Source organism: Salmo salar, chromosome 02, assembly GCF_965601325.2.
Source record: "Salmo salar chromosome 02, fSalSal1, whole genome shotgun sequence".
NCBI classification, from domain to species: Eukaryota; Metazoa; Chordata; class Actinopteri; order Salmoniformes; family Salmonidae; genus Salmo; species Salmo salar.
Window position 1 is genome coordinate 65,181,926 of NC_138292.1, and position 11,796 is coordinate 65,193,721.

At 43.2% G+C, this 11,796-nt stretch overlaps 1 protein-coding gene across 1 annotated transcript; it reads right to left on the reverse strand.

The window, feature by feature from the left end:
• Positions 1–1,893: 1,893 nt before the first annotated feature.
• On the reverse strand, positions 1,894–11,445 carry LOC106589527 (uncharacterized). The gene is made up of 2 exons (XM_014179625.3): positions 11,168–11,445; positions 1,894–4,161 (listed from the first exon to the last, which is right to left on the reverse strand). Exon 2 carries the CDS (start codon positions 3,865–3,867, stop codon positions 2,212–2,214), a length of 1,656 nt encoding a protein of 551 aa, XP_014035100.2. The 5' UTR covers positions 3,868–4,161; positions 11,168–11,445; the 3' UTR covers positions 1,894–2,211.
• Positions 11,446–11,796: the final 351 nt, after the last annotated feature.

The window sequence follows — 11,796 nt, forward strand, 5'->3', positions numbered from 1 at the left end:
TCTTTGCCAGGAAAGGTGGGAGGGAGAAAGGAGAGGAAAGAAGGAGAGGAGATGGGGAACACTAGAATACTGAAGCTATTTGTGTTTGTATCTGTGTAGATTTTGACGGCCTCGTTTTAAAAGTTTTGTTCGGGTACAGTACTGGAGGAATGGACAGAGGAGAAGAGGGGAGGAACACTAAAATACTGAAGATATTTATGTTGCAGATTTGTAGCTGTGTTTATAGGAGTACAGGACAGAGTCGAAATGATTAGTGTGTTCTGTGCTAAGATGTGTCCTGTAATAAATCATATTTTGGGGTGTTTTCTACATGTATATGTTTTATATGTCATATAATATGTCTACTTTTAAACTGCATAAGTCATCTGCCAACTTGATTGAAATATATTTCTTCCCCCTCAATTTCAGTGGTGTTCCATTTATGACCATTTTATCATGTGTTTGTGTGAATGATGTTTCACCATTAGACCAGAAAGAGCGCAACAAAAGTAAAAAAATCACATGAAACAATACTTTTAATTTATGTCTTTTTCAACATCCTTTTATTTGTCAATGTTTTCAATCTTTCAACAATCAGAATGAGTTGTTGTCATTATAACCATTGCATTACCCATTTCTGGACAATCAATTTCCTTAACCATCCGGCAAACCACAAACGTTGAACAATATCACAGAGTACAAATGTCAAGGGATAGGGACATGGGTAAAATACATACATTACAGTATCACAATCAGGAAGATACAACAGGACGGAAAAACACAATAACCCCCCAAAAGAACTGAATAAAATAGAAAATAATAATAAAATAATAATAATAACAGTATCCAAGAGAGATCGAGAACTTTACATTTATACAGAACGGCCAGTAGGCAGGCACGTGGATGTGAGACGTTTAACTAGTACAGCCTGTATGATCCACAGCTGATAAAGCAACTCAATGTAAAGGCCAAGATTGGGGATTGGTTCTTTTGACCTATGAAAAGTAGAGGCACCTTTGAGTGAGAAGAGAGTAGTTTCCCCATTGCTTCTCAAGTGCAATTACTACTTAATCCTATGATCAGTAAGTCTAATGAATTGAGAAGTTGTTGAGCTCTGGATTGCAATGTGCTTTTGTATTCATGGTTTTACCATTCAAAAAGTGTAGTGTGTAGTCTTGTGATATGTTCATAACTGGCCTTAACAGGGGCTTTCTGTATGTGTGTGTAAGAGGTCAGTAAAAGGTGTAGGTTGCTCCAGGCATTTGCTAGTGACATGGAATCTAAAAGAAAGAGTTTCTTAAAGCGGTGGTTCATACAGACGTTTCAGAAAACAACTTGAGGCATTTCATTGACATTGAGAACGGACTGTACAAACACTTTCTCACAAGGACAAACTGATAACTTTTCTTTTTCCACTTCCATTTCTCCTTGTTATTTTTTGTTGTTTTTCATTTTTTCTTTGTAAAATATATTTAAATATATGTACATTTTATATATCACAGTTATGTACAATCCAAGTGCTTGAAAAATGATTGGGTGTCCTATTCTGCATAAAGCAGGGATAGGTGTTTAGGGAGTAACGGAAACTGGTACAGCTGTTTTGTTGGTGGGGAGGAAGAATGGAACTCATTGTCAGGGGCGTTGGACGTGTTTCTTTGGTCATGGGATTGTTCCCAGAATGCCTTACCACCCACAAAGCAATTGGCCATTTGAGAGTTCAAACCAGAGCCTGAAAACAGCCTTCCATTTTAACGTTCATTCTAACCTTCCAATGTGATGTGATGTTTGTCTTTTCCCGAAGGAAACAAAATGTGAGTTCCATTTATTCCATTCCCCTCATTCTTTTCACTCCACCACATTTGCTGAACCAATAAGTGATCTATTATTATCATTGTTCATGGATTGGATAAATGGATGGATTGAGGGAAGGGTCCATATAAAAACATGGTGACACAGTGAACCAAGTCTTTTGAATCTGTCTGTGGTGATTGTGAACATCACTTTGACTGTCCTTGTTATTATTATCATCATCGAAGAGGCGTGTCTGTTGGCATAGTGGTAGGTGAAAAGGAGCGAGACACCTGATGATGAAGCAAAACTGAGGTTGGTTGTTGGTCGCAGTATCTCAAAGAGTCTTTGGTGCTCCCTTATTCACACCTCTTATTCTTCCTCCCTGCACTGGATCCCTTTTTGCATTCCTTCCACACCTCCTCTTTCTCTTGCTTCCCTCTGCTAGCAGAACTCTGACTCGTTCTCTGCCTCTTTGTTTTCCCCATTGCTATGGCCGCCATGTTGGTGGTTGCTAGGCAGGGCCAGGTAGGGATGCTGGGGATGAGAGGGGGAGGGGGATGTGGAGGAGGTGGGGCTTCTGTTTGGCGCCTCCCCCTGATTGGACAGCGCTCTGTATTTCAGGCGGAGCTTGTGGGGCAGGTAGGTGGCCTGATCGTCTCCACTCTGACTCTGTGGCACCGACGTCTGTGATGTCGCCCTCTGGTTGTAGCTTCCGACCTCGGAAGAGGAAGATGACGGTGACTCGTCATCGCTAGTGGAACCACCTTCTTTGTCTGAGCTTCTTTGATCACCATCACTGGACGAAGTGTCTTTCCCAGAGTGGGACTCTGTGTAGTAGCCCTCTCCGGCCCTGGGGCCACCCTCGTAAGTGAGCACTGGGGGCTCCTCCTCATCCAGGGTACTGAGATAGGCGTTGTTGATGTGGTGCTGGTTGGAGGAGTGGCTTGACTTGTTGCCTTCTTCTCTACTGTGGTGGAGGAGCTCTGGGGCGAATCCTTCCTTGTGGCCGCCATCTTGGGTCTGATAAGAGCTGTACTGGCTTCTCTGTGTCTCCTGATGTCTTTGCTGCTCCTCACGGGCTCGGTACCTTTGGACCTCCTCTGTGATGGTCTCTGTGTTCTCGGACTGTCTGCTTTGTTGGACCTGGGACTGTAGTTGTTCCATGTCCTCTGCTTTCCTCTGGTTCTGGCTCTCCATATAGGAGGAGCTGGGGGAGCGGTACATCTGGATCACACTCCTCTGGGCTGGGGCCGCTACCTGCTGGGGTGCTGGGCTGGCAGACTCCTGGCGGTAGTCATTCTGGTGGTTGTGGTGGAAGTCCATGGCACAGTCGGCCTCTTGGGACCTGTGTTGGTGGCCACCGTTGAAGGAGATCCCAGTGGGGAGACCAGCATCCATGTCAGTGTCGTTGGACTCCATCTTGATCTCATAGCCCATGGGCTCAGGGCTGGAGGAGTCGTCAGACATGCAGCCGTCGGAGAGGGATCCTCTTGGGGAGTATTTTGGGAGTGGGGTGTGGCGTTCCCCTCTTGTGGACTGTTCTGCTTCGGACGAGTCAGAGTTCAGCAGAGTGTTACCACAGGCACTGGAGTACCCGCTACTGGAGAAGTAGGGGTTACTAGCACTGGACTGTCCATTTCCGCTGTTGGAGAGCTGCTGGCTCTTCTCCATGTAGGAAGCAGTGCTGATGAGGCCGAAGCGAAGCTTCAGCTGCAGCAGTTCCGTCTTCAGGCGGCTGTTCTCATCATTCAGCGCCATCACACGGTTCTCCAGCACCATGTCGTTCATCCTCCTCTTCTCTCTGGAACGCTTGGCCGCCTCGTTGTTCTTGCGCCGCTTCTCCCAGTAGGAAGCGTCCTTCTTTTCGTCGGAGATGAACTCCCGCTTGCGACGGCTGGACATGCTGTTCTTTGAGCCGCCTTTGGTCTGGCGGCGCGGGACGTCATCGTCACCGGGTCTGGGAGACAGTGGCGGGAGGCTCTCGCTGTAGTTAGAGTATGTGTCTATGTCCAGGTCGTTGTTGTTGTTGGGAGATGCAAAGTGAAGATTCAGGCTTTCCATTGTTGAGTCCTTTTGACCAGATTGGTGATCTGGCATTAAGGCCAAATGGGGGTAAGGGCGAGGACGAAAGTTTGTTGGAGAGAGAACTTATTTTTTTATTAACTTTCTCTTTAAGTTGCAGGATCTGCGAAAAACTCGGGGTGAGGTATTTGTGCTTCTCTAAGGCTGAACCTCATTGGTTAAATTAAGTGACAAAGTTTTGTGAAATTTGAGTTTCAAAGTAGGTTCTTCTGTAATCGTTGAAGTCTCTAGGATGCAGAAGTGAAGTAGGTCAGTTGGTCTACTGGAAGACTTTTTCTTGTAGGCTGGTATCGCTCATGAGGAAACGCACTATAGAAAGAGAGAGAATAAGAGAGAGAACATTCATTAGTTACCATAAATACTATGCCTTCCCACTGTGACATACATTAGGCATTCAATGTATTTCAATGTTACTGTACAATGGTGATGATCGAGACAGAACATACAGTCCTAGAAACTCATGATGTGATTAGTTCAGGGTATTCTTGAGTTCACATCTCTTCATAACTGCGAATTTGACACTTGATCCAAACTGCAATGGATCTGCCATCATTCATACACTTACATGTCACCATTTGCTTGTGCCCAGAAAGTATACGAGCTACTATGACATAATCATAACATTATGTAAGAAATGTTTCATCTTGGATTTGAATCTGAACATTCCTTTTGATCACCTTTCACAATCCCTCATACTCAAAAGGACTTTTGTTAGACGTAACCCTTATTGGAGTTCTGTGGAGGAGAAGGCGGGTGGGCCAGCCTGGGTGTATACAGAGAGGGAGGGTGAGTATGGCAGCGGCACGACCACTCCACTCACAGGAATATAGGTCAACTCTGCTCAGAGGCTGCTAGGCGGCAGGTAGCCTAGTGGTTAGAGCGTTGGGCCAGTAACAGAAAGGTTGCTGGATTGATTCCCTGAGCTGACAAGGTAAAAATCTGTTGTTCTGCCCCTGAACAAGGCAGTTAACCCACTGTTCCCTGGTAGGCTGTCATTGTAAATAACAATTTGTTCTTAACTGACTTGCCTAGTTAAATAAAGGTAAAACAAATAGGTGGGTGGTGCGGATAAGGGAGGTTCTGAGCCTCAGCGTCTAAAGCTCTCTCTGTACAGTGTTGTGTAACAGTGCTGCATCAGACAGTCACATAAGAGGGCCAGTCTGACCTCGTGCCAGGGCTGCAGTTACTGAGCGATGGGCATTCAGGGAGGGAGGAAGGGAAGGAGGGCAAACCCTCTATGTATCGACCTCTAATAATGTCCCTCTATAACCTTTATCAGTTGCCAGGTGGGATATTTGTAAATGTAGCTATAAGGTCACATGGGTCTCTTATGGCACAATTGTCTACAATAATCTATCAAAGAGGTCAACTCAAAGAGATACACCTCTGCAAATCACTAACTTGTAACTTATTGCTTAGTCTGTCTATGTGTCATAACAGTGGGCTGATGTCCTGAAGCTGACACATGACTTGTTATTCAACTGGTTGTGATTCCCCAACGGCCTCACCAGAGGAGAGAGCCAAGGTCTCTGTTCCTTTATAAAATGCCAGCTAGAGAGCCTGCCAGGTATTACACACCCCCGGTTAGTTAGTATGTATCGAGTGCATTCTGTGCCCCTACCGACGGGAAACATTGCTCAACATCCCCTTTTCTCACAAGTCACCAACATCGGTCCGGTGGTGTTGCTGCATACGCAGTTCAGTTGACTCGTCTCGATGTTACATAAGGTAAATGCGCTAATTCTAGATCTGTTGCGCTGATGATTCAGAGACATTAATTATGCATCACTAAACCCTATCTAGATTGTCTATTTCTCCACCAGAAAAACAGATCTGTGAGGATTCAACGTAATTATCTAGGTCATTACTGTGTTACAATTACTAGTTCATTCTTTTTTTCTGAAGCAACTCCCTGAGCCAACAAGACTGCACCAGTCAAAACATTGACAGAGTCCGTTGCCGTTTGTGATTCTGATAACAGATCAAACAGAACGCTGAGGTAATCATGATGGCCTGTTCTGATTGGTTGCTGTCTTTTTGATTCAACTTTTAGTCAAACAGGAAAACCCGTAGATCAGTAACAGAAGCTTTTGGTCAGATATTGTTTTCTTATCTCTTTTTCTATAGATTCAAAATGGTTTCTAATGTTAGGTATTTAATCTGTTAATTCCTGGTCTTTGCTACCACTATCAGGCTACCACCACTATATCTAACAATAGCTCAAGTAAGACTAAATAAGGTCTGGTTTTATTTTCGGGATCTGATCTAAAGCTGTCTCTACTCCGTCTGTCACTGACACACTAACTGAACTCAGTACAAGTAGAGTACTTTCTAGCCACTTCATTTGGCTCTAGAGCTTGTCTGGGTTACACAACCTGACCTAGTCTCAACCTCGTCATTACCTGACCTGGTATAAACCACATCATAACAACCTGACCTGGTATAAACCACATCATAACAACCTGACCTGGTATAAACCACATCATAACAACCTGACCTGGTATCAGCCACATCATAACAACCTGACCTGGTATAAACCACATCATAACAACCTGACCTGGTATAAACCACATCATAACAACCTGACCTGGTATAAACCACATCATAACAACCTGACCTGGTATAAACCACATCATAACAACCTGACCTGGTATCAGCCACATCATAACAACCTGACCTGGTATAAACCACATCATAACAACCTGACCTGGTATAAACCACATCATAACAACCTGACCTGGTATAAACCACATCATAACAACCTGACCTGGTATCAGCCACATCATAACAACCTGACCTGGTATCAGCCACATCATAACAACCTGACCTGGTATAAACCACATCATAACAACCTGACCTGGTATAAACCACATCATAACAACCTGACCTGGTATCAGCCACATCATAACAACCTGACCTGGTATAAACCACATCATAACAACCTGACCTGGTATCAGCCACATCATAACAACCTGACCTGGTATCAGCCACATCATAACAACCTGACCTAGTCTCAACCTCGTCATTACCTGACCTGGTATAAACCACATCATAACAACCTGACCTAGTCTCATCCTCATAACAATATAGATCTAGTCTCAACCTCATCACAACTTGACCTAGCTTCAACCTCATCATAACAATCTAGAGTATGACCATTTTATTACATAATAATACTAGTTTACAGGATATCTTTCTCACAGTGGCAGCTCCCTTCCTCCTTTTGCATAATAGTTTTAGTGGTTACAACCTTCCAGGACACTTTTCTCTGTCTTTTTTTCACAGTGAGAGACAGCCAGTTAGGAATTCCCTCCTATTTTGCTCTGCTGTCTTTCTTCCCCCCAAAGAATCACCACAGCCACCAGATGAGCCATCTCTTTCTCTGTCTCGGTTTTGGTTTTCGCCCAGACACAATACTAAAGGGTGTAGTATGTTTTAGAAACAAAGTAGCGAGGGAAAACAGAAAACTAGAATGTCAGGAACGTCACAATGTTTCCACTCGTCGATCAAAAGAAGGGAAAGAGAGAGAGAGCGCCATTCCGTGTCCCACTGACCTAAAAACGGAGCGCTGCGCATTTTCATCTGCCTCATTGATATGGTACTGGTACTCCCTGTATATAGCTTCATTCTTGTGTATTTTATTCCTTGTGTTTTTTTTTATTACTCTGCATCGTTGGGAAAGGGCTCTTAAGTAAGCATTTCATGATAAAGTTCTATCCGGCGCATGTGACAAATAAATGTGATTTGATTTGAACAGAGCTTGCTCTCTGCCTTTGACTGCGTGCCATAAAATAGGTAAATAGAGCTGGAGAGGGAGGAAAATGGAGAGGGGGAGGGATTACAGTGCGCTCTAAAAATAGAGTGATAGAGAAGGGGTATTGGGGAGGAAGGCTGGCTGGCTGGCGAGAAGGGTTTAGATGAATTCAATTGGTGGACACGACATTAAAGGAATTTTACAGACACTGCGGTACGATGTAAAAAAAAAAAAAAAACATAAAAAAAAAATGCCTACGTCAGCAGCGCAAAATCGGATTATAAAACCCCTGGTGATTTGATACGCAACATTAATTCCTGGATACTCTATTTGACACCGGGAGGGGTCTCTGCTACTCTATCTCCATGCAGACGATAAACAGCATGCATTTGAGACTTAAAAAATATATATATATATTGACGTCAGAAGGCACACACCCATGTTCCATGTCAAAATCCGACAGAACATATTTCATAGAGCTGTGAGCGACCGGGCTGATGTGCTCGTGTTCTGAATGTCATTGTGACAAGTTTACAAAGCAGAGCTTGTTTAATGCTGAAATACTAGCCACACCTACAGGTTACACACTGGAGCTCAGGGTGAGTACATTTTACAGGTTCAATTCTTTCTGTAATATTGCAGTAAATACTGGATGCTAAAGCCAAATTATCATTCCAAAGGGATAATACAATGAAAAAAGCATTGAAGATTTTCAAAAGCCAGAATCTCCCTTGCTTCCCACACAATTATCAAGCTGTAGGAATGACTCACTCACAGCTAGGATTTCACCACCAGCGAGTTTAGCTGGGGGGAGATGTTAAAGACGGATGGGAAATGTTAGCTCAGCCAAAGCCGTTCTCAGGCGTTTCACCACCACCTTTGACCCCCCAAAGGCAAGACTGAGTAATGCAAAGCATCCCTTTTCCCCTCCATCTCCAAGACATGATGAGCCACCCACATAAATGGACATGTGGTGGAGAGGCCGGTCAGGGCGCCTCCATTTTAGGTTCTGGCTTTGTCTTCTAAGAAAAGGCACCTAGAATCTAGGGAGATATTCTAGGTCAACTCTGAGTTCTATTTAAGCATGTCGTCCTCTCTGTCACATGGTCTTGGGGACTAGGCTAACCTCCCCCCCCTCTTTTCCATCTCCAACTAGGTAAATGCACTTCATTTATGTTCAATGTTCCTTATCAATGTCCATTTAGGATGTACTTATCATCATTTGAACAGGCCAATACGTTCCAATTGACCAATATAGATGGCACCAAACCTGTGCCAAACATCTCTAATCCCTTTACAACTTCCTACCCATAAAGATCTGTAATACTGTAACATGGACTTCTGCTCTCCATTCACTTGCAATAAAATGAGGGTGTTGTTTGCTAGGTGTAAGTCCACGCATCCTTCAAGGTTATAGCCTAGATTAAAGTACCCTAAAAGTGACTTCACTATCGGGCAGCCAAAGTGTTCAGCTCCTTCAGATTCCACAGAGGCTAAATCTAAGAGTGGCAGGAGTCAACTAAGTACTACGAACCCCCAAAACATTTGCCTTCTAGTGTTTTTAGATATGGCCAGCTTGTACCAGGCAGGTACAAGCTGGCCACTTAATCACACTTAATCAGAATTCGGTCAAAGAGGCTGTGTGGCAAAGTCAAAGAAAAGCCCTACTGATTATGTTTGATGTTACAGTGAACTGAACTGAGTTGTAGACCAAAATGTAGCTCTAAGTCTTTCCACACATCCTGCTTTCCCCCAGTCTGAGTTAGACTGGTTTGAGCAATATTCAAATTGGGAAAGAAGGGCTGTTCTGTAAACAGACCAACTGGCAGAAGCCTAAAAAGCTCAGTGACTGCAGCTCTGCCGACTGAGGGGTTTCCCTCTATTGCATCATGTCCTGGAGTTGGACAACTCAACACACACAAGCCCTGTTTTTGGTTATTATTTTAATTACGCAATAGAGCTAGTCCCATTAAGAGCCCATGGGAACAAGCAACTTTATACAGACTGGCGGAAAATACCTGAATTAAACCACCTGATATAATTGGTGTAATTACATCTAAATAGGATTTGAGTGTTTTGTTATAGTATAGATTTTGCAAGAAATATATAAATAGAAAATATATTTGTACTGACTGGGAGATGACTGTAACACAATCTGCTTAGGCTATCGGAAATCATGTACAGGCTCGTGTTAAACATGAAACATATGGCCGGTGAAAACCTCAGGGCACAAGTCTTGATTGGCAACACCTGCTTTTACTTTGCAACAGGTCAATCAAATACAAATACCTCTAGATTTAAAAAAAAAATACATGTGATATTCCTAATTGTTAAATATCAAGGCACATGCTTGCAGATCTTTGTCTATGAATTAATTCTGCAAACTTTCCCCAGCCCTTATGAAAGACCATGATTCTATTCATTCTCCTCCTCTCATTCTACTGCGTAGCTTACTAGTGCATAGCTATTATGTCATATGCCATACCACCCCTCAGCCCACCCCCCCAAAAAAACTCTATGGACTGCTTATAGATGTGTAATAACATGATTATAACTATCCTTTATGCCAAAATTCCAGGACATCTAGTTTTGACCAAATATTTATCACATAAAATGACTAATGGCATAGAATGGAGGCAAATGCAAGACATAGCTAGTAATCCCTCTTGTTCCAAGTTCCAGAGAAAAGCTACACGTGACGGGAACATCCTCGCCAGGCACATGGAATGTCTGAGGGTCTGACTTACAACACGACAAAAGGAGGTCACCGATAGGAACGAAATCAATAACTTGCCTGCACCAGTAGACCATTTATTGCACTGAAATAAATCAAAAAGTTATATTCGTTTTCAGTATACTTTGCCTTTAATTAACCTACCTGTATATTATTAGACGTATCAACGCTATTAATGACAACTTCATAAATAAAATATAGGTCACACACCTGCTATTTAGATTTAGCAACATGTCAATAAACCAAATATTTAAATAAATATGAAACAAATATTTTTAAGTAAAGAAAGAAAAAACATGTTTTAAACTACAATAACTCCAGACAATGCTCTTCACAGCAAGAGGCCACCCCCCAAAACGGTTTGATATTCCAATCTATTGCACAGTGGATTTACTACCCATCCATTGAACAAATACCATGAGGGAAAAACGCCCGACCTGACATTGAGCGCATTGAGCAATGTGAATCGGCTTCTCTTTACAACAGGATCCACCACTTTACAATATAGTGCCTTGATTAAAACGGAGAATTTGCTAAGCTTGAGGAATATACAGTATGAATGAATACATGGGAAAGGGAACTGGTTTCAAATAAACCACAATGACTACAAATAACTCAAAGTCACACACACAGTGGCTGTCTACCGGTAGGGGCGAGTCGCCCGCATGTGAACAATACCCATACCTAAAAGCAAAATGAGAATCTGAATCCGCAACAGTGTTGCACTTTTAAACAAATATCAAATTCTAAATAATTCATTATCCAGCATTCAATCCAATCTAACATTTACGCACAGAATTAAGCACATCAACAGGACTCCAACGTACCTTTTAAGAACAAGTGACGTGTCTCCAGCAAAAAAAATGCACAATGCCGGACACAAAGCAATCGCCTTCCGCAGTTGAAGTTGGCTCGTATCCTCTATTTCGTTCAACAGAAATGGTCAAATAGCTAGATGTTTCATTTGTCTGAGAGAATTTAAAAAAAAAGCTTTCGGGCGCAGCTCTAGCTCCTCTTACTTGCTCTGAGGTCAGTCTGTCTGGTTGTAGCTTACAAGAAGCAGTGTCTCCCCCTTTTGCATTGAGTCCCGACTGTTATGTTGGGCGCTTGCTCCAGTTTCTCTCCCTCTCCCCTCTAGAATGTGTGTTAGTGGGTCAGTGGTTGCGTAACAGCTCATAGGCTGCCTCGTCACGTCTTTTTTGTTGGCGCGCGCGCTCCCTGTTTGCCCCCACGGTACAGATCCCTATTGCTTCGACCTGATGCAACACAATTTGGCAGGACCGGGCCACCGGACCAGTAGTATCTGAATTGACTAGCGCCAGACAGAATCAGAATGAGATTTCGGTCAAAGATTTGGTTAGGTTGCCCAAAGGGCGAGGTGAAGACAAATAGCCTAAAGTTTGTTTAGCCTACCTGTGCGTGTGTGTACACGTTTTATTATATTGTAAGTACCAGA